This window comes from Hesperophylax consimilis, chromosome 16 (genome assembly GCF_061612785.1).
Source record: "Hesperophylax consimilis isolate HC1 chromosome 16, BYU_Hcon_1.0, whole genome shotgun sequence".
NCBI lineage: Eukaryota > Metazoa > Arthropoda > Insecta > Trichoptera > Limnephilidae > Hesperophylax > Hesperophylax consimilis.
Genome location: NC_142851.1, coordinates 24,099,564 through 24,126,581, shown reverse-complemented (window position 1 = coordinate 24,126,581; position 27,018 = coordinate 24,099,564). Strand labels below are relative to the sequence as shown.

Sequence of the window (27,018 nt, the reverse complement as noted above, 5' to 3'; positions counted from 1 at the left end):
TCATCAAAACGATGATGCGATCTCTATAACATTGACAACGATCTAATTCACTTCGGGTAGATGCGTCGAAATTAGAATTTGGCTAATTATTGAAAAGTGAAAATGTTTTTTCTCCCCAGGCCTAAGGCACATTCTGTCAGATGTTCGGAGTATTTGTGCTTCGCAATAAAACCCAAATAAGTGCAATAGTTCTGAACGTACCCGACCACAGAAAACTGTATTGAAATGTAATAAAATACTCCTTAACATTTTATTATTATTAATTATAACATGTATTTAAATGTCGAAATTTTGAATGCAAACATAGAAAGTAATTAAAAAGATTCACTTTACGTTTTTTATAACTAAAATTACTGATAACAAAAAATATCTAAAAACATGCTTATTTTATTAGACAAATCATCATATAAACTGTCGTTTCATTTACAAATAAATTTAAAAAAAATCAATTCATAATTTATAAATTCTAATCATTTTAATTTTTCTGTGGTTAACTTCTAGATTTTAATATAGCTGGATGTTTTTTTTCTTCCTAACACCGTTTAGATCATATTTCTCATCAGAAAACAACGATTTCTGTGAGATCATATGAGTTGTTCCTAAAAGCGACCAATTTGACCTGAAGGGCTAAATAAGGTCAGCTTAAGTGATAGCTTCCTATGATTTCTGCGAGATCATATGAGTCGTTCCCAAAAGCGATAAAATTAAACTGAAGGGATTATAAGGTCAGCTTAAATGATCGCTTCCTATTATTTATGTGAGATCATATGAGTATTTCCCAAAATCGATAAAATTAACCTGAAGGGCTAAATAAGGTGAGCTTAAGTGATCGCTTCCTATGATTCCTGTGAAATCGTTCCCAAAAGCGACCAAATTAAACTGAAGGGATTATAAGGTCAGCTTAAATGATCGCTTCCTATGATTTATGTGAGATCATATGAGTCGTTCCCAAAAGCGACCAAAGTAACCTGAAGGTCTAAATAAGGTCAGCTAAAGTAATTGCTTCCTATGAAAATTATGTCATAATTGATTACTTCAATATAATCTTATCTGCGCGGTGGTAAATAATATTTTGGAAACAAAACTCTGGGGCATAGACTAATTCGAAATTTGCAAATGAATTATTTGATACCCTAATCTCAGTGTCATACGAAAATAGGCACCAACATTTGCGTTTATCTTAATTACATCTTAGTCCTTCATTTCATTTATCTTTGTGTCAACAAATTGAAGACATCACCGCAAAAGGACCAGTAGGTATTCTCTTTCAATGTTTTTTATTCTAAACAGTACAATCCCTGTTCTGTCGGTACTATAGTGGAAAATGCTCCAAGGAACTACTAGCTTCATCGATCCGTGCATAATCGGGAAACACACCAAATATCATAATTTGTGCACGTACACGGTTGACATTTGTCACATGAGAACGGGTCGCTCCTACTACTCTTACTCGAATTCAACAGCTCGGCTGTGGAACGATTTGCCGGCCTCTGTGTTTCCTCCCCCCTACGACGTGGTGTCTTCAAGACCCATGTTCACTCCTTCCTCTCCTCAGAAAGACCCTCCCACACAGCATCCCCAGAGATCCCCGTCGTACTCTTCAAAGTTTTTACCTTGATAGCAAAATTAGCGATTGCGTGGTTACACACGGTTAAACAGTTTAAGATACATAGCCAGTTTATAAATCTAATATTTCATTATTGAAGACAATATTAAGGATTTCTAAAAGAAAATTTAAAAGAAAAAATCAGAAAAAGATACTGTCACATCTAGGACTTGAACGTGGGATCCTTGCTGGGGCACCGCTCTACCAACTGAGCTAATGGGATCATATCTCTTTCGGTCATATTTAACTGTTAATCATACTTCGAATAAGAACTACCAAAATTATCTTCATTTTTCTCACCGCACATTTTTATTGGCAGCTATTTTTATGTATGAGCGCAAGTTTCAACCCGAACTACGTAAAATCTAGACAGTTTCTTTAGGTAATTATATATTATTTTAATTTAATTTTAGTGATTTTTCTGCTAAGTCTAGGATGAATATTTTATTTTTTGAAATAATTTAATGAGTAAAGCTTCAAATTGTAATAAATAATTACTGAAGACAATATTAGCGATTTTTAAATGAAAATTTGATTCATAAAATAAGAAAACGATACGTTCACATCTAAGACTCGAACCCAGGACCCTTGCCTTGCAGGGGCCCAAGGGTCCTTATAGTTATTCCAAAAATAATATAGTTAATCTAATAAGTGCGTAGAGTCTGAAACGCGAGTCTCTCGTAACACTACGCGTTTGAAAATTTAAAAGCTTTTTCTGGTATCTCAAAGCTCTAGAGGTTTCTTTCAAAATAAACGTGAAGGGTGTTAGCAATATTGGAGTTACTATAATATTTGTCACAGAATTTCGAATGAGTTTCAATAGTATCATGCTTTCAAACGAAAAGAAAAATGTTTAAAATCTAACACTCTTGAAAAAATATGATGATATAAGTAAATTTTGTATTTAAACTGTTGCTTCGAAAAAATATTATGCAAAGCGTATAAAATGTTAATGTTATAATCTTTTACTTGGCATATTGTATTAAACTTTTTTTCCATATAATCCGTTTAGCTTCATCGGGGGAAGTATGTTATAACATTTTTATCTTTATGGACTTATAAAACTAGAAACTAAAGAGCAATTCCTTTTAACGAAACTATCGTAAAGGCAACATCCACCTAAAAGTTTTCCGGATCGATTTTCCATAAGCGAGAAGTCTTTACTTTTTTTTTTTCTAGGAACTAAACTTCTATTCCTAACTCGTCATAATATATTTGGTTTAGTGTACTGGGTCTTTTAGTACTGAGTCCGACGAAACTTAACTTTACCGTCGTTATGTCATGCTTTATAATAGAAACGTTATCACACGGGTTCATAAAGTTAGATACTTTTTTCATAAACAGTTGACTGACTAAACCGGCTGACTATTATATAGCCGTTGCGGAGCAAAAGTCACCTCTTTTCTTCTCATGGACTTCAAAAAAGCAAAATTTAGCCCCTACACCGTTTTTACAACATCATCACTGACCATGCAGTTACTGATAGTAAGAAGTAGCAGCACTAACGTGTATTCCTTCCGAAGATTACTCTCTTAATAAAAAGAACATCATATTAAGGAGGCTTCAGATCCAGGAGATCTCCAGAGAGCCTGACCCAAAAGGTAACAAAACGTAATATAATATAACTATATATTATAATACTTTGCTATAGATGGTACCTAATTTGTCACGGAAACCTAAGATTGGACGTGTTTTTGTTTTATATATATGGGGGCAGGGTAACGTTTTCATCCTTTCTCAGCCAATTTCATTAAACATATAGTATTATTTCTAAATGATTTTTTTGCAACTTTTTACAAGTAAGCTTACATAATAAATTAGCTTCATCGCTCTCATGAGAGGCGGCAGCGTAATTTCTCTACGTTTCTTAGAATTAGCTTTCCATCTTAGGGTACACATATTATTACATAGATATAAATAACTAACAAACATGCAGATTTGACATTATAGACACCGATTCTTTTACAATTGCTAATAATTATTTCGATTATTACAAAACTCGTATGTAGATTATGCTAAGTAACATTAATCAATCAATTGGTTATTAAAACTAATGGGATTCGTGACAAAACTGTCGGAGTAACGGGCAGTCTTTGGGAAGGTTGGAAGCATAATTTTAAATGTACTCAACACTTAAAATTCTAATAAAAAAAAACTTTCGAAATGGATCTTAAATTTTAAAGTGGGGATCAATTTCTCATGTCTTCCGATGCTTTTAGGAAAATACTCTCTTCGTATTGTATTTAGTAATAACAAGACAACAATTCGTTTGAGGACATTTTATTTATACTTGATCGGACTTTTTATTTATACTTGATCGGACTTTTTCAATGACGAAATATTAGGGATAAGGTCGTTGTGCCAAAAAGGGAGTTAGGTTACTGTCTAAGGACTAAGGTGAAACATGATAGATATCACATTTGGCATATGGCCCGTATCTATTAGTGCTTACGGGATCTAAGCTTCATAATCAATGTACAATTAATTACAAGATCTCAAAAATGTACCTACTGACAGGAGGATTAAGGAATTTTTCTATATCTTACTTTTTAAAATCAGAATTTTAACAATCATAAGAGGGTGGGAGTGGGTGGTGGGTATTTACCATTGACATGGGTTCTAAACTATGTACATACCTATCTCCTATATCGTACATATTATCATCTAATAACATAATACTTATTTTGATTGACACCACGTTTATTTCCATATAAAATATCTGTACCAATTACTTTATAAAGGTACTCGTGAGCGCTAAATACTTCTATAATAAGGGTCTTAGCATTAAGAATGTTAAAAAAACGTGTTTTTTCTCATTGTTATAATATTGCACAAAACAAAATTTATAACCCATCGTTTTAACCGACTGTTGTAATACTTTTTTACAAACGTTATGAAAAATCGAACATGAAATTTAGTTATTTTTGTGATGTGATGTTGAGAATGATGAAAACAAAATCTTTAAATTAATTGTAATTACAGATTACAGCACTAACGTAGGTAGAGTAAGAATGATTTTCCACTTGAAAGGTTTTTTTCAAATGTGAATTTTACTAACCGGAAATTTTACGTTCTAAAATAAATTTATCATTAAATATACAAACTAAAATATATTTTATAATTTTCTATATTCAAAGAGATTAACAGAAAACCTTTTCTTTAGCATGGGTGATACAAATGATTGATTGTGTCAACAATTTACATTAGATTTTTCTGTTTGAAAATTGGTTACGTATAAGAAAAGGTAATAACAAAATAAAACGAAGAATCGTGACTCCCTTATCATGCACGAGAACTCTGCTTTTTTGACAAAGACAAATACATGAGTGTAAAAATGCAAGTATGCTCTTACAAATAAAAAAATCTTAAAAAATATATGTGTAAAATGAACCTCTTATTTATATTACAATACAAGAAAAAAGTGTACTTTTTTTCTAAATAAGATAAATCATGTTAAGTAGGTGATGTAAATTTATGATTTATGCTATCACTTAAATCACTCTGAATTACTTTTTATCTCTTTTTAAAAGTGTTCTGTTTCGTCACTGATCTGTTTATTTATGGAACCAAAAAATGTCATTTTTCATTCTAACCATACAAGGTGTCCGGGGTGCAAGCATTACAGATAAATACATTTGTTCGAAATTGTAAGGTTAAGGTCAATTTAAAAAGATCCGTGACGGCATAGTACATTTACAGACAGATGGCACATTTCCTTTGTCGTTCCTTCAGTGATACCACAGTGACTCTTATTCACACGTATCAGTGATTCCATCAGTTCTTTCACAAAGCCATCATGCAACATATACGTTTACAACGGCGCTACTTTCGTGATCATCTATTTGATTTTTTAAACATTAACCCCACACAGAAGGCCCTGATGCTGTGTGGATTGTGATTGATTAGTGTATATTGCTCTATTTAATAATACAGAAGAAGATGAGGAAAAAAGCAAAATGGGTGCATGAAGCATGGCAGAAAAAAGAAACAGAAAGTGACTTTAGATTGCATAAATAATTAGTGCTATTTTAATATTCTTTTTAATAAACTGAATTTCCCAAAAATCTCATTTCGCTTCCGACGTGTCCGTGATCCGGCGAAAAATGTTTTTCAACGATACGTATTTGCCAGTGGCTAAATTGATTCTAAGATCACTGATACAGACGTGTACAGACGCATTCATAGAGGATGTATGAAAAAATATTTTTTTCACTGACACGGACGCTGTTGCCGGTACTGTGCCATAACAGATAAGTGTTCATGTACCTTTATGTTTCTTTCAGGAAAAAAATGCATTTGTTTTAACGTCATTGGTGGTAATTGTTTTAAGGCAGTTTCCATGAACATATTTATATAATAATATTAAAACATTTATTTATCAATAGATAATTAGTTTTTATATTTTTTCACAGCATATTTGGTTTGGTTTGAATGTGGATCATCAGATTTTACGTTGCCAGTCTTCACTCCCGGCGTATTCATCGGGGAAGTTCAACGTTACACTCTAGATTTTTAGTTGGAATTTAACTTCGAAGTTACTCTACTTTACCCCGGGACACCTTGTAGATTTTTATTTTAGAATAACGTGATATCTTGAAATTGACATGTACTTATGTACATGTATTTTATAATGTACTAGTGGGCCCGGGCAGACGTTGTCCCCACAGACCGCCTTCAAAGTAGACCGTATTTTATATAGACCTCATTTTTAGTAGGCTGCCTTTTATCTGTCGTCGCTGTTGTCAGATATTTTATGCATTTGACATACATAGAATACATGCGCAAGTCACTTCCATTGTAGATATTGTTTTGACGTTTCATTTGATATCGATCATTTCAGCAGATTGTGATTATTTTTCAGTACGACCGGAACCGTTCTATTCTCTTAGAACTGCCCTGAAGTATGTCTTTTACAGTTCGACGAATACGATCAGCCGTACGAATCCGATGCATAAAAAACACTTTTAACATATGTATATATACCTATATTTTTTTTATCGATTAAATTTTCAAGTTTAATAAATAAAATTATTATTTTTAAATTAATAATGAATAAAAATCAAATGTTATAAATGAGGTTAATAAAGATTGATTCTTAAGTCACTAAATTTCAATTTAGTGTAGTGCGTTTTGGTGAACAATATTTTTTGTCAATCCGTCTTTTGCCAATTTGAGAATATTTTTTAAAATGATAATACGCTGAACTTGCTATGGAGGCCTTAGACTTCCATAGCAAGTGCTATAACTAAGTGTAAATTTTATTACTGTAGGTAGTGTATGTACCTTACATTAAGTTTATGAAAAGAGTTAAGATACATAAAAAATTTTAGATTTGACAACAGCGCCACCTTTCGAGTCCAAAACTATCCTATGTTTCAAGCTGGAACTAACCATACACGTTCACAAAATTTCATTAAAATCGGTTAACGGTTTCGTAGATTAGCGTGTACGAACACAGTGACAAGTGATTTTTATATATTAAGATGCGCTAGGTATCTATTTTGAATTTTGAAGTAATTGATGGTTGAATTTACTTCGTCTGAAATTGTAGCTCGTTCGGGTGCTATTGCCTCCTCACATCCGGAAAAGATTTTAAAGACGTTTTCACGCCAAAATGATCTTTTTGACTTGTTAGTCCGCGGGTCCTATTTTTGAGGTAAAATGAAAAGGTGAATTCTTTTTCAATTATTTACATTGCTGTCACATGGCCCTGTCGTGGGTTTAAGATATGAAAAATGTTTATTTCAGTAAAAAGTACCCGGCCGTTATGATAACTAATGGAAAACGTTATCAAATAATGAAATCTGGCGCCAATTTACAGTGCGATAAAAAACGCCCCGTAAATCTAATTTTAATGCCTGCTAAGTGATTTATTCTTTCGAAATAATGCTGCGCACAAAATTACAATGTTAACTCTATGGCCCGAATATTTCAAAAAATAATATGAATGAGTTTTAAATTTACTAATTTAAAAAAAATTACGTTCCCTTTAGTTTCACTTTTTTTTAATATCTGGATTAAAACTCTGTGTTCTTTTTAAAATCACATAAAGTAAAGACATGTAATTCAGCAGAATTAAGATTACATTAGTTACGTTATTTCAAATAATTAATGAAACGATGTAATAGAGTTTTATGTAACGTTATTGTAATCAGATTCTATAAAACTCCTTAGTTCTTCTATCATAATCTTTAAATCTTATTCTACTTAGAATTCTTCTACATTCAGGTTATCATCAAACGACTTGCGATGATTTTCATGCACTAACTAGTCGTTAAATATATTTACAGTTTATATCGAGGGAGAAGAAAAATTGTACAACACACTTATCTCGTAGTGTTTGGCGTAGTACATTGGAGATGTTAAACAAAATGTGACAGTTACACTTAACTTTTGGTTTGGCATGATGGATTATTTGTATCCGTGATGGAGTTATCCTTAGTAAAAATGACGTGTCTGTGCTAAGCTCTCTGCCACGCCACGAATCAGACCAATGTCAACCATTACTTGCAAAGTTTCCCAATTCTATACCTCCAAAATATTGTTACTCCAAAGACCTATCAAACGAGAGAGGACACAAACCAAATTGATATGAGAATATTGAAAAAAATGATACTACGCTAAACTTGCTATGGAGGCCTTAGACATCCAAAAAATAACTAAGTGTAATTTTTATTAGTGTAGGTAGTGTATGTACCTTACATTAAGATTATGAAAGGAGTTCAGTTTTTTCCTGTTATTTATTAAACGAATCCTTCTCATGGAGATGAATTAAGTATTAAATGTTAAATGTTGAAAAAACAGAAAAGGTTCTTAAAAAATAATAAATAATTTTGGATGGTTTTCTTATTTTACACTCCTAACATTTACTACAATTTCAGATTTTTTCTAAAACATACATTTTTACTCATTTCAATAGTGAGCTCTCCTACAAAGCACTGTACAAAGTTTACATGAAAAATATCTATCAATTTTCAATTGAAAGCTCGACCGACAAATATTTATATTTTATCGAAACATTAATTAAAAGTATAAAATGGGAACCAGAATCTGCCAATCCAATCCAATTTATTAATGAAATGAAAATATTCTTTTCATGTATTTTCATTGTTTGCTGTAAATCACTTGTTATTTAAATACCACAGCGTCGTGGTATTTTAATAACAAAATAAATTCTGATTTATTTTTTTCATCAAATCAATTTTGTTTATATAGCAAAATCACCATGGTTTTTACGGCTTGCAATTGTTCGATTAATAAATCTACATTATTAATTTTAACAAAAATTACCAAAATTTTAATTTGTTTTTATTTTTTGGAAACATTTTGCATCGTATAAAAGTTTCATTTTCGTTAAAAATACACTAAGCACTTTTCATTCAATACAATGAAAAACCCCGTATATTACAAACATGTTTGGATTTCTACGTATTTATCACCCACTTCAAATCTCCCTGAAACATTGGTAATTTACGCTGCGACGAAGAAACCTTTTATGAAATGATCAATAAAAAAAAGATTTATGTAAGAATTGCTCGTAGGCGTAGGTATAAATACTTACAACCTTGATGGCAGGTATAATTACTTACCACTACAGCAAAGCGGAAATTTTAGTTTTAAAAAAAGTTAAATTACCATTCATAAGATAAGGTTTCAATATCATCAAGAGGTTTTAGCGCACATTAAAAAACATCTTCTTTATCGAAATAATTTTCCGTTCACCTTTCTACATCATGAAATCTCCACAATCAACGTTGAAATCCCAGTCCTCCGCTCCACCGTCATCATAATCGTTGATATTGACACCACCGTAGTCGGCGTAGCTCCGTTCGTAGGAACCTTCGTAGAGGGCCGCCCCGTCAGGGCCGGCGCAGGCACCCACCGCCGCTACGGAGTTACTGTGATGCACCAGTGGCATAGCGTGCAGCGCAAAATCATCCCCTTCCTGCGACCAGGTCAATCCTGTAGAAGAATAATACATCAGAAACTGGCAAGGATAAAACTGCTGCTGAGGGACCAGTTAACGTTATTTTTGGTAGTTTAAAATAAAGAATGATTAAGAAATGGGTAAGTAACAAATATATGGTCTTATCTCTGAGAGTTAACCTCTCTTTCTATCACTTATATATATTAGCTCCACACTTCATCTTAGAGGATGCTGTGTGGAGGTTTTTTTTAAGGAAAGGAAGGAGGGGAAATTCTGGGAAGGAAAAAAGGTTTGAGGTATCGCGATGTCGTTAGAAATTTAGGGGTCAGTTGGTCAAGAAGTAACGGACGTATGAATTTATCCCTCCAACGGCGATGTAAGGTTGGGTCGGGAAAGTCTGGCTGGAGACGTCAAAAGACCACCCTCAACCAGTCTCTCCCGATTCGATCTGCCACGCAGTAAGTGATAATCATCCGCCGATAACATCAAGACAAATCTTATCCCCATGAACCCTGGCACTCCTGCATGGGCACGATATATATATATATATATTAAAAGAAAGATTATCATTTCCTGGCTACGATTACTCATACAATTTTAAGCTCTATCATTAAACTCCCGAATCTTGCCATTAAAATCAGAAATGTGTTGTAATTTATTTATTTTCATGTATGTACAATGGTGGAGGTGTTTAGCCAGCAGAGGAATGAACCCGTAACACCTAGGCGCGAAGCCAATGCTTTTGTCCAATCGGCTACTAATTAAATGTATGTCGAGAAGTAGTGAGATTTTACCACAAAAGTATCAGCGATACGTCTTTACGATGTTAAAAAAGTGAATTTTATACACGGCACACGCCTACAAATGCAAGTATATTGTCATTGATGTTGAGGTTTACGGTTGAAGTTGAAAGTATTTTGATTAAACTCTCGTTTAGGCTTACGGCGGGTCCTTGTCGTGTCTGGAAGTGCAAAGTTTTCAAAATATGATTTTCTTTATTTTATTGTAGGTACTATCATATGTTTTTTTAGTGATGGCAACAATACCTATAATAATTATAATGATAATAAGTACCTAAAAATGTTTTAGAAATGTGAAAATAAGACTACAACTTTCAATTTTCTTTAAAATTTAGAACATTGTCTATGGGGAGTAACTGAAGTCAATTTTGTAAATTAATGTAAAGAAGTGGAGCTTAATGCCAAAAGGTTTAAAAAATAATAAAATAACATTAACAAAAATAATTTTATACTAATACTATGTTGTTTGTTAATAGTCGTGGACCCTTCAATTTGTTTGTAAAGTGGGATACACAAAATTTTCAAATTGAAGAAAATTTGAATTGAATGGTAGACGAATTTGGGAACGCCCGAAGAAGACATGGCACGATCGAGTAAATTAGATGATTGAGTCGGGCCACGTCAAGTCAGAATAAAGTAAGAGTATTTACAAGAAGATGTATGAATGTGAACGAGGCAAGGAACGTGCCAAGAACGTTTTGCCGGTCCGCCTTCCCTGCCTAACCCTGCGGGGGAAACGGCGTAATAGTTAGTTAGTTTGAATTTAAAAAATTCGAATTTTAAGATCTACAAGAAGATATTATTCATACTCATGATTTATATTAGGGGTTAAACAAGTTTTGTTACATATAAAAACAATATTCTATAAAAAAAATTTCCCACAATTTTTTTCTAATTTACATTAGTTTAAATGTCCACAAATGATCAGTCAATTAACATAAAAAGGCAGTCAGGGCTCGTCTAAAGAACGGCGATGGAGTGTTTAATAGTCTCTTGAGGGTGATCATACCATTTGCAAAGGTTCTTGTAAATACTGAAAACTACATTATTGAGTATTATTCTATTACAATAAATAGAGAATATAAAGTGCCACGTAGGTAAGATTTTACAATAATGTTAGAAATCCAATATGTGTATACTGCCGAATTGGTAATAATTCCAACGAGTTTGCCAATGTTCTTATTATGGCAAGAATCGGAACAAATGTGTTTTTTAATTTTTTTTTTTGGTTTGAAGTAGATGTGGGCTTTATGGATTTTTAAGACAATTTACGTTTAGTATATCAGAAAATGTTGATATAGTGAATTTTGATAAATGTATTGCTTTTGAGCGCTTACGCAAGTGAAGTCAAGAACATTTGCTTATGGTATCAACAGAATTAGGCCAAATAGTCATCGAGTAAGTTACATACACAGACAGTCAATGTCTCAAAAGGTTTTAAATTTAAACTCACTCCCACTCCACACGCCGTTGGGGTGCGTGACCCATCCCCAGCCCTGCCCCCACTCCAGTTCCCCGTGAAGTTGTCCTGCGAATGGAACCTGTCTCTCAGGCGGCGTTCTATCTGTTGACAAACGCTTAGACTTAACGTGAAGTGTTCGACATTTCTCTCTTTAACAGTACTTGCCGAGAGGAACTGCGTCGAACTAATAATGACCAGGTTTAATACTACTTTCCAGGAAAAACAGTGGCATACCAGATGTGAAGACAAAAGTGAACATAAAATCTCATATTTTTCATAAAATTATGTTTTAATAAGTTGGGCAATCTCCTTTAAGGCGTCTTAAACAGATAGGTTTCAAATTTAAATCTCAAAAAGTAGTCAATCGAGGGTTTTATGATTGGCTTTGTTTTTAAGCATTTGAATAATCCATATCAAATACGAAGTCAGCTTTATTTTGCTTGCATTGAATTCAAAGAAATTTGCTACTTATTCCCTTGATGAACATACCTAATGTGAATTATGACTGCACCTAAAACATTGAGTGCGGGTAAATGGGGTTTTTAAAATAAAAAAAATGGCTATATTAATAAGACTGACTTACCATTCCAGCTTTTCAACAAAAAGTACATTACAGAATACCAAAAAGAAAAAAAGGTTAAATCTAATATTTCCAAAATTCTGCCTCTTATTCAATTTTTCTGTGGTTTGTCAACCGGTTGTGTCTCAAAGAGAACTTATAAAAAAATAGGAAAATGGTTGCAGTAAAAAGATCAAAAATAAAATTACCATGCTTTTATAAGAGCTACATAATATTAGTATAAGAGTTTCTTCTAAAAAAATTGTAAATATTTAACTTACTTCCACTCCAAACCCCGTTAGGCAGGGTGACCCAGCCCCACCCCTGGCCCCATTCTAGTTCTCTGTGCAGCTGGCCAGCCAGTGGAACCTGTCTCTTCAATAGGGCAACCAGGTTCTTGCCGGTGGTGACCCCATCTCCACTAGCGCTCGTGTGGCAACGCCTCACCTCTCGGGCCGCCAGTTCAGTAGCGGTTGCGGCTGTAACAAAATATGGAATTAGTTTACTTAAAAAGGTGTAAAAAATAAAACATATTATACCACATTTCTATAATCTTAACTCGCGTTATATAAAAAAATAAAGGAATAGTGATTTTGTTATTAAGGAAATCGATCTAGGAATATGTAAAAACAACAAATAAAATAGGTCCCGTGTGCGATCCGTGCGGAACTCCGAAACATATTTATTTTTGTGAGAAATTGCATTTTCTCAGAAATAAACCTTTTCGTGAGACTTATTTCCTATAATATTCCATAACGCCGAGATCATCATTTCAAAGCTCCTAGATGAGGTCTGAATTTTTTTGCGAATCGTTGGAACCCTTTCGGGTGCCAAACATTATTTTAAAGGTATTAAAAAACTTAAGCTTACAAAAAATTGTTTTTCACACACATCTAAGCATCACGCTGTCCGTGTGTCAGTGAGTAAAAACTGTTTGATTATGGCAGTTATGACATGACTATGCCGTGTATCGTAACTTCTACGCAAATACTGTAAAATACTCGTATATCATAAAATACGCATTCTACATCATTTGATTAGGTACTGTGTCTAATTTTAATTTCTCCTTTTTGTTAAATAATGGCTAGGTGCTTTAGAAAAACTGTTGAATTATCGCGTTGATATATTTTTGTAATTAAATATATTAAATACCAAACAACTAAATTGTTAAAAGGTGTAGTGTATGGACGTCAAATTTTAGTGTGTGAAGGCGATCATATAAAGAAATTTTCTTTTCGTAACGTGATCTGTACCTAGTAGGGTGGATTACCAATTAACGCTGGCATAGATAAGCACAAATAATTATATTTAATTTTACATATATATATATATATATATATATATATATATATATATATATATATATATATATATATATATATATATATTTATACATATTAAACATACATATTATCAATAAATAACAAAATGTGTACGGAGATCGAACAAAGAGCCGTAACATTCAATCTATCAAGTAAAATTTTAGCTAAAATATTAGAAATAAAACATATTGGTAATACCTACATTTTAGACAGTAAATTTGTAAACAAGAGAGATTTATTACAATCAAGCTGAACAGTACTAAGTTTTGTAAAATACGATTGTAAAAATAAAGAACTTTTTTTTATTTTTTTTATTTTTTTATTGAATAAATAGTTAATACATATCAACAAACAAGTCCTGCTAAGCCAATTGAATTGGCTTGTCAACAGGTGCTTAAAGTTTAGTTTCATATACATTTTTATAAGTTATAATTTACATATTATATCTACAGAATCAACAATTATTTGATACAATTTTTCATACATATTAAAGTAAATTTTTTTTCCGATAGCCAATTTTTCACCATATATTTAACCTTATTCATAGATTTACATTGCTTTATAGTGTCAGGTAATAAATTAAATATCTTCGGTATGTTGTATTCAAACGTTCTCTGTCCGTATTTATTATTAAATTTCGGAACTATTAACCCGTCATTGCGCGTGAATCTAGTACTGTATTTATGTTCTAATTTTTCTTTATGCTGCGGTGTAAATATATACTGAATTATGATTTTTTGCCATAGAATAGCCTTAACAGGTAAAATTTTGGCACTCTGAAACAGCAACGGTGTATTATGTCTCTGTTTAAAAATATTAGGGACGACTATTAATTTTACAATTGCGTTTTGTACAACTTGGCCTTGTTTCAGATTGGTTATAGTAGTATTTCCCCATATGATTAATCCATATCTTATAATAGATTCTGCCATTGACATATAAATTATTTTAAGTGTTTCAATTGATAGGAAAAAATTTAATGTGTACATTCTGCCAGTAATTGATCTGAGTCTTTTACAGGTTTTTTAACCGTTTTTTAGGTTAGGTAACCGGATAAATCATCAAAATGATAATTCATCACATCTTTAAAAAGTTATATAAAGTCATGGAAAGTGATGAAACAAAAATTTTATTAACTGGGTTAGGTTAGGTTAGGTTAAAAAAAATATTTTATCATCGTTTCTAATGACTTTATATCACTTTTTAAAAGTTTGTTGAATTGTCACTGTGTTGAGTTATCATGGAACCCCCATAAAAATTTCCAAAATGATTGTTTGAAACGAAAAAAATAAAACGATGCCTTTGTTTTCAATAACTGCAAGCAACAACAACAGTCAATGTTTACTCACTCGCAAAGTCGCAACAAAAGAAACCATCTGGCATTGGCAGGTTATTAGTATTATCACAAAAATAAACTGTTTATATTCCTTACTAAGAGGATCTATTAAAGGATAGGCATCGAGTTTAGTGCCTTCAGTAATCTGTAATGGCCTCCACAGCCATCTTCCTTTTCGTAATTAATTTTTGATTCTGGGATTTAATTGACGCGATTAATAATACGGCATTTTGTGAACATTAGAGCGGCAACAAAGGGTCTTTCACGGCTTGTTCGAGAGAACGAGACCCACAAAAAAGATGTTTATTACTTATTACAAGGTGAGCTGGTAGTCTAACGATGTAATTATAGAAAATGGTTGTCAGATGCACGGAATAAAACAATATGAAACACCCCTCAGTGAGTAAAATAAACTTGTTACGATTCAGGTAACTTTTGAAAGTAGGTATACGCTTTCTCAGACGTAACGCGAATATATATATCACTTCTCATATTTATTCTAACAAATCTGAACTATGCTGACATAGCAATTTCAGCTAACCAAAAATAGCGATAGCGATAAGTACCTACGTGCTTATTATATTGATAAATACCTACAATTTTAATTATCAACACCAATTTTTTTTTCTTCGAAGAAATATACAGAACTGTTGTAGATACTTTCATTTATATTTTCCATTGTCGCCTTGGCTTTATTTTGGCTAATATCCAAACATTTCTTCGAAGAACAATGCATTTTATACATATTTTTCTGCCATTGTGCCAACACTTGAAGTCATAACAACGATTTCTCATATTTTGTATTGAAGTTACAAAGCTGAAATCATTGAAATGATTTATCTATAGGTAAAGATAACTTGTAACTTTGTTCTGGGCTTCGTCTGTTTTAACACGCTTTAACAAAATCTTTTGTCTTTTTATTAAGTTTAAAAATATTGAAAAAGCTCCCGGAAATGATAGAGCGAATCAAAAAAATTACTTGTTTCAGACTTACGCTCTGTCCTAGAATCCAAAACAAAACATTCGAGATTTTAAACCTTTAAAATCTCTTAAATTTGACGTAAAGATAAGCTGAAATTAATAACTAATAAATTAAAATCATTGGTACTCAGGTTGATTTATCTTCTTAAGAGAAACGGCAGCGCGGCCTTTTTCATGTAAAACTTACATTTTCAATTGAGGCGAGGATATATATATATATATATATATATATATATGTGTGTATAGTAAATATCCAAAACGAATATCATTTTATTTATTTGTGTTTAAAATTATAAAATGTAAGCTATTAAATAATAAAATATTTACACTTTGAAAATTTTTCGTGAGTCAATAGTATTTAAAAAAATAAAATCCTGCCGAACCTACAATGTAAATAAAATTAAATATAAAAAAATGTTTGTCATGTCGAAATTTTAAATTTGTGTACCAACGTTAATCGGACATATGTAAAATAAATTTAAGCCCATCAAAATGTATTTTTATTTTTTTATATTTATATAGTACGTGAAGAAATTAAAAAAAATATATCATTAACTCGCAAATCAGTGCTAAAGTTGCCTCTAAAATCGAATAAATTCGTTTTTTTTTATTTTATAATTTGAAAACAAAAATAAATAAACTAGCACATAACCGTATTAGATATTTGCTACACCTTGTGATTTAAAAATATTTATTCTGCTTGGTCAAGTATTTTGGCATCAAATCTAATATTCTCTCCCCAATAATTGGGTAGGTAATTAATAACGGAGTTAAACTAACAGATATATAAGTGTTTACGTGTAGCCATGTAGGTTTATTCTAGGAAATACGGTCGAAGAGCAAAACGATTAGATAATTTGTTCGTTTGTTTCGAACGATTTAGTGAGATGGAGCTCATTTAGATTTGCTTAGGGATCGATTAATTAGTTGTGTTCCGTATCGTAAAAATCGATAAACATCATGAGGGATGGCAAATTAAGATGCAAAACATTTAATTATGTTATTAATTAAATATTTTATTTATATTAAGAGTCGAATATTTTCAGTATAGAGAACATGGATTTATTTTATTTCATGATTTCGGTATTCGAAAGTCTACCTAAGTATCATGTTGCATAGTGCTTGCTTGCAATGGTGGAATTGGTAATATTTGAGATCGTCACTAATTATAATTACTCTTTAAGGCGATGCACTACGTAGTGTAATATTTTAAATCGAGCCGCTATCAATAACACCCCTTACGTAGATGGCGATAAGGTTTAAATTCCCGCTTAACACCATCCGCCTGTTTTGATTTATGCAAGAAAAAAACATGGCCAAAAAGTGCCTTTTATTATATTTTGTGGATGTTCAGGCATAAATATTAAATTTTTATCCGATCATTTTATAAATAACTTAAAAAGCCACATTATACAATAAAATCATAACTGCAAATGAGTTCGTAAGTAGGAGATTTTGAACTTTAAAGCGGTTTTCATAGGCCTTATACATTATTTTTTTCTGGGCTTATAAAAAGACTAAAAAATACTCGATTATTTCAAAGGTCAAGATGTATTCTACTCGCAGTATTTAAATAAAGCATCTGAAACATTTCTAGGCGACCAAATTTTTAAACCAAAAACACATGATTTTGAATTACTACGTAGTGCATCGCCTTAAAGTCAAAATTATCGCGAACCTTGCAAATTCTAATACTTGGGAATGACTTAGTCAACAAATTACATTAAAATACAAATATGCACGTTATCGTCTTACTAAATGAACCCAACATGTGGGAAGTAACAAACACTCTCATGTAACTTATGTTTCCAGTAAATTCTTAATTCAAACGTTGTTGATGTATGGCAAAGATAAACATTCAAAGAAAATTTGTGTACGAAGGAAATATATATAAGGTTGCGTGCTTAAAAGTTGCGGAGAATACTACATTCTACATCACGGGCTTGACTGAGATGACAAGATGTGTTTACTCGCTTACACCAATCGAATGCTTGGTGAAAGGCTGGGAATACAAGTACAATTTTATCATCCGACAGTCGGTTCCGATAGTCTGATCAGACTATCCGAAGGCCTTCATGCCATGCATCTGTTGAAACAGTCCATACTCATCCGATCCGATTATCGGGTCATTCGGCCGAATCGGAAGGTCGTTGCTTATTTTATTACCGATCCGATTGTTTGAAGCGATGTGCCTACTTTTGTAAGGAACTGAAATTCACGTCTGACTTTTTTCCGACTCGTCGGAAGGTTGCTATTTGGTGAGGAAATCCTCCAATTACGGGGAAATTTCAAAACTTTTTCATAAATGTGCATTTCGCAGGAGAATTTTTTTGTGGGGAAAATGTGAAAATTTGGACATTAATTGATTATTCTACGGTTTTGAAAAAATATATTCATAATAATTTTGAAAATCCAATAGAATTTTTTTAACTTAGCAGAAAATTTTCAAAAAAACAAAAAAATAAATGCAAATTTCAATAGAACTTTGTTACATTTTGAAGGTAGAATTACTTTTACATTGTGAATGTCGAGGATATGTTCGGCGCTGTTTAAATTAAAAAGGATGTAATATTTTTATGTAGGATTATTTTTTTCGACGGGGATAAGTCAACCGTGACTAACTCTCAAACAACATAAGTATTGCACACTAAAGCAATGAAGATTTTAAAATGATTGCAACACAAAAGAATTGTACGACAGATTTATATTGAATGGTACGTTGAAGTTTGTGAAAAGTACTGTTCGTAAAGCGCTCGTTGATGCTTTATAATATAGTCGTGTTACCTTGAGACATTTAGTAGCCGGCGGAGGTACCTCCAGGAACCGCGTAGTACTTTCTCGCACAGTCCGGCTCGTTCAGTAGTATAAATAACCCACCCATTCCAGTAGATTATAGGCCGCATGAGGTACTGAAGTATACCGAGGTACCTTAGCGCTTGGGCGACACCAGTGGTGGCGGTAGGTTCAGGGCGCTTTTTGGGCGTTTGCATGTAGCCCTATGTATTGTTAGTTGTGTGACACTGCATTTGGAATTTGTGGGAAATCGCCATTTTATTCACCCCAATTTAGGGATTTTTAGCACTTATTGTGGGAATTTTGTTCCCTGCTTGTCAGGTGAGTAGGACATCTATGCTCGTCAGTTTGCAAATGAGTATTGACACCTTATTACTTCAGAACAGATGTATTAATGCCTTTGATGTAAAAATATTATTCAATTAATAAAAAACTATTTATTTATATACTTTTCTGCTGTGTAATTAATATTATGCATGATAGCTATTTTGTTTTCTGAAAGCATTATCACATTTGATAATGTCTTCAAAAGGCTAACTAAATATTTGTTTATAAAATGGATTATAATACTATTAAATAGGTAGAAACATAAAATATCCCCTCCAAAAATACTTCAACCAGGAGTAGCAATCTGGAGGTCACGGGATCAAATCCTAACTAAACTTTATTTGACTGTGTTGGATTATTTCACAATATATTCATTTAGAATAATAAATAGTAAATATGCAATACGTTACAGGATGGAGGATACTCTCAGTATCGCCCTGGTGTAAGACAACCTTCCAGAATTGAAACGACTTTAGCCATGTTTAGTAACCAGATTTTAATAGCCAGGTACTTTTTCACCTTCCTCCTCTTCGTCTCCTTCCTTTTCCTCATCTAATTCCCCTACCCGCATCTTTCAGATGGTTCGGAGCAGTTGCGTTACTCTTATGCGGTAAATAAAAAAAGACATACATAGAACTTAAAATTCAAATGGAGTTCACAAATTGAACATCATGACAATAAATAAACATCACTGCCTATAATGTAAGGAAGGAGTACCATGATGGGGAAATAAAACAAATTAGACCACAACAAATCGGACGCAAAAATCGGACCTGTGTTTGTTTCATCCGATCCGATAGACAATCGTAAAGCAAAATCAGACATGTATTCTCGGCCTAAATAAATGTGAATAGAGTAAATAAAAAATATAAATTATGTCCGCTGGACCTAGTTCAGTGATTCTACAAGCTTTGTCACGGTAACATATCTTCACATTTTAATTCATCTAAGTAGTCAACACTTCTCTAACCTATTGACCAAAATTTATTGCGAATTTGTAGATCTAGTCTATAATTCGATACCTTGTTTTCATATAAATTATGTCAATGGTTGAAGACTAGGCGGTGGAAACGTCTCCCTTTCTCTAGTGAGCGGGTAAGGCCAGTGAGTAAAATAAAGGAGCAACACCTGTGACAGGAGCATACTTGCGGAGGTGTTTCATTAATTAAATTAGACTTAATTTCATTAATTAGTTAGGTCAAGGATGACGGAAGGAAAATGCGTGCCTGTTACTACTCAGTAATAAATTTAGAGAATTAATCAATACACGTGAATTATCATTAAAATAAAACTATTTAAGGGATAGATTTTTTTTTGTGGAGATCGTTTAGAACTCCATATCAATGAATATAATCTAAAATGTATGTAAAAACGAAGAAAAAGAAGGAAGAAAGGAAATATATGAGGGAATGTTGCCGCGCAACTGAAATAAAAACAAAAAAAATTAGTAACTTAAAATAAGATACAATTTATTTAATCATCATGATTTTGTGCTACTCATACTAAAAATGTGATACAATGAACTTCTGTAACGATAGTAACTAGCATTGAATATGTCAGCATGTGTGTCTATATTTAAGTTTTTTGTTGTACCAATTACAGGTTCTGTTCAAATATTCATTTTGATTGGAGTTGGTGTTGCGTTTGTCAATATAGAAAAGGTTTTTCTGTCTGTTATGTCGATGCGGTGCGTGGACATTTATTTTGTTTAACAACTCCGGACAATCAACTTTTGAGATAGTCATTTTGTAAGGGAGCATCTGATTAGAAATAAGCCTCCTGTTGAATAGTTTCGTGATTCAAAAACGTTTCTCGATTTCATCATTAGAGTTGTATATGTTGAATGATTTAAAATTGAGAAATTTTTGAAATCGCTCCTGAACTCTTTCTAACCTGTTAATATAAACAATGTAGCGCGGATAAATAAAGACAAAATAAAGCTGCTGACTGTAGGCCGAACGCAACATCAGATGAGAATAGAGATGGCAGGAGTTCCACTAAAGAACACCAAGGAGTTTGTCTACCTCGGGAGCAAAATAACATGGGACGGTCGGTCTAAGAGCGAGGTTGACAGCCGTATACATCAGGCTAGGCTTGCATTCAATAAAAGGTCGAAAATAATAGAATCGAATAATATAGACCTAAAACTGAGAATACTCCTCATCAAGACCTATGTATGGAGTATCTTGATGTACGGCTGCGAAACATGGTGCCTATCCGAAAGAGATAAACGGAGACTAGAGGCTTTTGAGATGTGGTCCTATAGAAGACTGTTAGGAATTTCCTGGAGAGACCATATTACAAATGAGGAGGTTTTCCAAAGAATCGAAGGAGGAAGGCACCTGCTCAGGACCTTGTACGAAAGGCGTGCAAGATGGATCGGCCATGTTATACGACAAGAAGGCCTCTTGCATGTCATAATGGAGGGTATGACCGAGGGGACAAACTCTAGGGGACGCCCACGCCGAGAGTACCTGGAGGACATGCTGGTGGACGTGCGCTGCTCATCATATGCAGAAGTCAAAAGAGCCGCACAAGACAGGGAAGAATGGAAGAGGAGATTAGATGAAATTGCTGCAAATCAATCCCAGGATTGAAACCAGAGAGAGAGAGCGCGGATTCCAAACCTGTGAACGGAATGCCAGGTGTAGACGAACATGTGAATTATAGAGAACCAGATAAATCTTAGTGTTGTTGAAGAATTTGCATGTTATTAGCACAAAACCTAGACGTTTGGTTGCTTTGGTCCGAAAGAAACCAAAGATCACGTATATAGTCTTTATTTTTTAGTAGCGATCCAGAAATGGCGAAATTATGCGATATTTTCATACGGTTGCATGTGAATGTGACATTGCAGCATTTCAATATATTGATAACAAGCTTGTTTCTGAGACAGTAATCAGTCAGTCGGTCAAGATCTGCTTGCAGATCTTGAGGAGCTGAATATTTTGACGGTGAAGCAAACTGTGTATTTGAATGTACTTTTTTTTATACATAAAATTAACATAGGGATGATGTCTAAGGAACTGAAAAGAAAAATAAATTACAATAACGAGATACACGGACACGGGACGAGAAATTCTAAGCAAATTAGATTGCCAACAAGAAAAAAAACAAGCACCCAAAAATCTCTGATGTACCAGGCCGTTCAACTCTATAACAAAATCCCGAAGGAAATTGCTGTGATAGAAAATATTAATAAGTTCAAAAATGAATTAAGAAAATATGTCTATCTCAATTATTAATGTTTCTTTTTTGTGATTTTATTGAAATATTTAAAGAAAGATTATGTTTGCCAAACAATGTACATTTTTATATGTTTATAAAACTATTAGCACACACGAAGATGTGAGCTAACTTAAGATTAATAAATAAATAAAATAAAGACACAAACAGCAGTCGGGGGAGCTCATATGTAGGTATATCTTCATATTATCATCAATAAATAGTACAATTTGAGCGTTGTGGAAACATGTCGTAATATCATTTATATACTCGTAGATATGGAAAAGCGAGGGACCAGAAATGGACCCCTGGGGCACACCGGAAGTAATAATTTTCCTGATGGAGGAAAATCCACCCATCGTGACAGCCTGAGACCTATTCGTTACGTATGAAGATATCCAACGAAGGAGATCTCCATGAATACCATGATAATCAAGTATTCTAAGCAGAACGTTGTGATTGATCTTGTCAAAGAACTTACTATAATCGGTATAGACTGCATCAACTTGCACACGTTTATCCATGCAGGCAGACAGGAAATTTGTAAATATTATAAGATATGTAGCAACAGAGCGACCTGCAAAGAATCCATGTTGAAATTCGTTGATCGAATTCTTTACGACGGGGAATAACTGGTCATAGACTATGTTTTCGAATACCTTTGAGAAAATGCATAGCTCAGAAATAGTTTTATAGTTATCTGCTTCACACTTAGATTCCAATTTATGGATTGGTGTGATGCAAGTTCTTTTCCATTTATCTGGAAATGTACCAGTTTTGAGTGATATATTGAACAGTATTGACAGCGGAAGTGACAAATGATTTGCGCACTCGGTAATGAACAGTGGTGGGATACCATCTCTCCAGCTCCGTTTTTAGTACTGTGATGGACTCGCCCTGGGATAATTTTTTCTTATTTGTTGATTTATTATGGTTAGAAAGAATTTTTCAGTTGATTTGGGTTTACCAGATGTTGGCCTTAAAGCTGCTTTAGAAACAAGTGTTTAGATTTATTAGGGTAGAGAAAAAAATAGGAACATGCACTGTATCGTCGCAGACCTCCGTGATGGTCGTTTGAATTCTTAGATTTTATTCAGTGGGGTAGAAATGGATTTGCCAGAGTAGGGGGGGGATAGGAAAAAAAACCTAACGAGATCGATAAGAAACAATTCAACTAGGTTGAGCAATGCTACTAAGTGGCTTTCTAAGTATGAAATACGCCGTTAAATATAGTTACGTAATTTTCTAAGGATTCAGACGAATTATAATTATGAATAGCGAGGTAAATAACATTTTAACAGGACGAGTTTGGAATTTGCCTAATTAAATTAAAATCTCGCAAGAAGATTAAAAAAATAAAACTATCACATCATAATTATTTACTACATTCTAGAATTAGGTTGGTAATTTGAAAAGAGGCTAAAAACTGGTGGGCCAACACGCCACTGGACTGGGGGTAGTCAAGTTTCATCCTTTGAACAAAGAATTAGACATTTTACTGGAGAAGTAACAATTTATTGGTTTTGAAACGATTTAAAATTAATGTGACAGGTTCTAGGGCCATAATTGATGTGTTCCTTTAGTGCATTTCTGTCTTTTGAAAACAAAAAGCATTCAGAATTCAAAAGAACATAAATTAGAAATCGCATATGGTGATTTGGGGGGGTTGGTTTGAGAAGGGGGAGTCTGGATTTGAAAGCGCGGGGAGACGGTCGGGACAGTTAGCGTTGAAGATCGGAAGGAGGAAGTCGATAGTCGTGGTTAGAAAAAGCGGTTCAAGACAGTCAGCGTTGAAGGTCGGAAGAAGCAAGTCGATAGTCGTGGTTAAGGAGCGCGGGCGGGTAGTCAGTTTTTGGGAGTCTGGATTTGAAAGCGCGGGGAGACGGTCGGGACAGTCAGCGTTGAAGGTCGGAAGAAGCAAGTCGATAGTCGTGGTTAAGGAGCGCGGGCGGGTAGTCAGTTTTTGATAGTCTGGATTTGAAAGCGCGGGGAGACGGTCGAGACAGTTAGCGTTGAAGATCGGAAGGAGGAAGTCGATAGTCGTGGTTAAGGAGCCCGGGCGGATAGACAGTTAGCGTTGAAGAACGGGGGAAGGAAGTCGATAGTCGTGGTTAGGGAGCGCGGGGAGACGGTCGGGACAGTCAGCGTTGAAGAACGGAAGAAGAAAGTCGATAGTCGAGGGTGAAAAAAGCGGTTCAAGAGAGTCAGGTTTTGAAAACGTTGGGAGACGATCAAATACAGTCAAGGGGGTCAGAGTTTCAAGGTTTGGGAGACGGTCAGGAATAATCAGGATCGGTCAGCGTTTTAAGATAGTCGAGTTAGTAAAAACTAGGAAGCGCGTCAACAAGAATTAATCGTCGGGACGCGAACACGGCTAAAATCATTTAGTGTAGAAGGTGTGGTTTTCTAACAGCATGAGTATTTCACTGCATGTGGCTGTGTTTGTTCTTTATAATTATTTGGATTGTTGACTCTAAGATGTATCGGTAAGTCTATTATAATCTAATTATTAACACTTATTTCCCTAATGTAAACCAAATAATTCAATTGTATTTTGAAGTAAGAGTATTTAACTTGAATACTATAGAATAAAATCTTCAACAGAATAATATAGTGCGGACCCGTTTAGCAGAAGAGGCCATAAATCACCTAAAGTGGGGGCCGACCGGGACCCGGCCATTTCGAAACTCAAAGAAAAAAAAACCTTTAGATCATCCAACAATAGACATTGTTTATGAGTTAGACTATTTTATGCAATTTAAAATGATTTAATAATTCTCCAGTAGTTATATTTAGCGCCAAAATTTATAGAACACAAACCATTGTATTTATGCAGTGTTTTTATAGTAACGGATAGAACGGTTATTAGTCGAAACAATCAGATACCTATGGGCGGAATAGTAACGGATAGAACGGTTACTAGTCGAAACAATCAGATACCTATGGGCGGAATAGTAACGGATAGAACGGTTAATTAAATGCTTCAATGCCTGTTATTTGACAATGAGTTGTCGTATCCTCCTTGGCAATTCAACTTATTCTATACGGAATTCATAAAATATATTTAATTACATATAACTTATTCAAACATCATAATTTTAATTCATTTTTGAATCGGAATAACGCAGCGGATTGAGGCTAGCCGCCGAGAGAATGCATCTGTCTGGCATTCCTATTCTATCAAGCGAGATTTTAATTTTTCATAGGTTTGACGGGGACGAAGTATACGAATTTTCCGTAGGCTGTCCTATCTTACCAAAGCGACAAAAGCGAAGGGAACGAAATTTGTAATTTGGCTTGCCTAATAGGGACTTTTGTGTTAGCAAAGTCGATAACCCTGGATACCGAGATAACGTCTATTTTAGTATAGCAGCGCCGGCTTTTTCCCCTGCTATTGGTGTGGTTGAGTTATTCCCGTAAAAGCACCGGTTTCTGTCGAAGGTGTTGGCGGACCAGCCTTAGATAGTCACCCTGAATAGACCCCTGTTTCGAGTATTTTCAGCTGGTGAGAGGACGCTTTCACGGAGTTCAAATCGAAGGGAACGATAATTGCTAATGGGCTTTCCTACTTGAGTTAGCTGGTAGACGAAGGAACAAAGCGGATAAGGGCTATGCTATTCTTGTCTGGCGTATGGAGAGGATTTTCTCGCTGACAGAACGAAGGGAACGTGACGAATATGAAGTTGTTTCGGCGATTTCTGACGTCCTTCCTGTCAAATTCAATAAGTACTTACCCCACTATAGGAGGAGAAGTCATCCAGAATTAGGTTGGAAATTGACTCCGACTGAAACCGTTTGAGCTGACGGAGATCGGATGATTTCAGATTCACGACCTGATGATTCCAGTATCCCTGATCCTTAGCGCCAGAAGTCGAGGATATCACTTTCTACCATTCTTTGATATTTGAAGCGAGCGGAGGGTGACAAACGATAGAGCGAGTGACCATGACTTTGAAGTGGGGTAAAATCTCCCGTCTAGGAAACATTCGTTATGTCGGATGGACGCCCTCATCCAAATTAAATATTGACATGACTATTTTGAGTGTGGACGAAAGACTTGAAGTATGTTCTGTATTGTACATATGATAAATATGTGTCATTACCTCTACTGGAACGAGAAGCTGTATAGACTGGAGCCAGGAGCTATTTGGAGTAGCGTGACTGCAGAGGCGAAGTCGAACAAACTGAAGCTGAATTCATCATTATCCTTGCGAGCGTAAACCAGAGGGGTGTTCACGGGACTCCCGAACTCCTGACGTTGCTGATGCAAACCACTTCAGTATATGTTTATGTTTGAGGTTAGTAGAGTGGACTCCTAATTTTCGGCATGCTGGCGAAGCTTAACTCATCATCGATTTGGGGGAGGTTGACGCGACCTAAACCTCGCGCTACCCACGTGACCCAAATGGTTCCTGACACCAGGCTATCATGCCACCGGACCGGAGCAGCCCCTTGTACCTAACGGTATAAGATGAATCTTCATCATTCATCATCAACATCAACATCAACAGTTACCACCGAGGACCCACATTTCACTTCCATCACCCTCCGGCAGGAGGCAAAACATGTCATTATTTCATCTGTCGCTGAGCGATATTCAATTCATTTCTGGAGGTGTTGGGATTGGACCATCAACTTGGCTGCTCTCGAGCTGGTCACGTTGATGGATGGGATTTGGAC

At 34.3% G+C, this 27,018-nt stretch overlaps 1 protein-coding gene across 1 annotated transcript in view; it reads right to left on the bottom strand.

The window, feature by feature from the left end:
• Positions 1-8,833: 8,833 nt before the first annotated feature.
• LOC149416909 (uncharacterized) overlaps positions 8,834-27,018 on the bottom strand; it is a 178,581-nt gene continuing 160,396 nt past the window's right edge. The window contains exons 8-9 of the mRNA XM_089641044.1: positions 12,636-12,833; positions 8,834-9,568 (exon numbers count right to left, since the gene is read on the bottom strand). Coding sequence (XP_089497170.1) covers positions 9,333-9,568; positions 12,636-12,833 — 434 coding nt within the window. The 3' untranslated portion in view covers positions 8,834-9,332. The remainder of the gene's footprint in view (positions 9,569-12,635; positions 12,834-27,018) is intronic.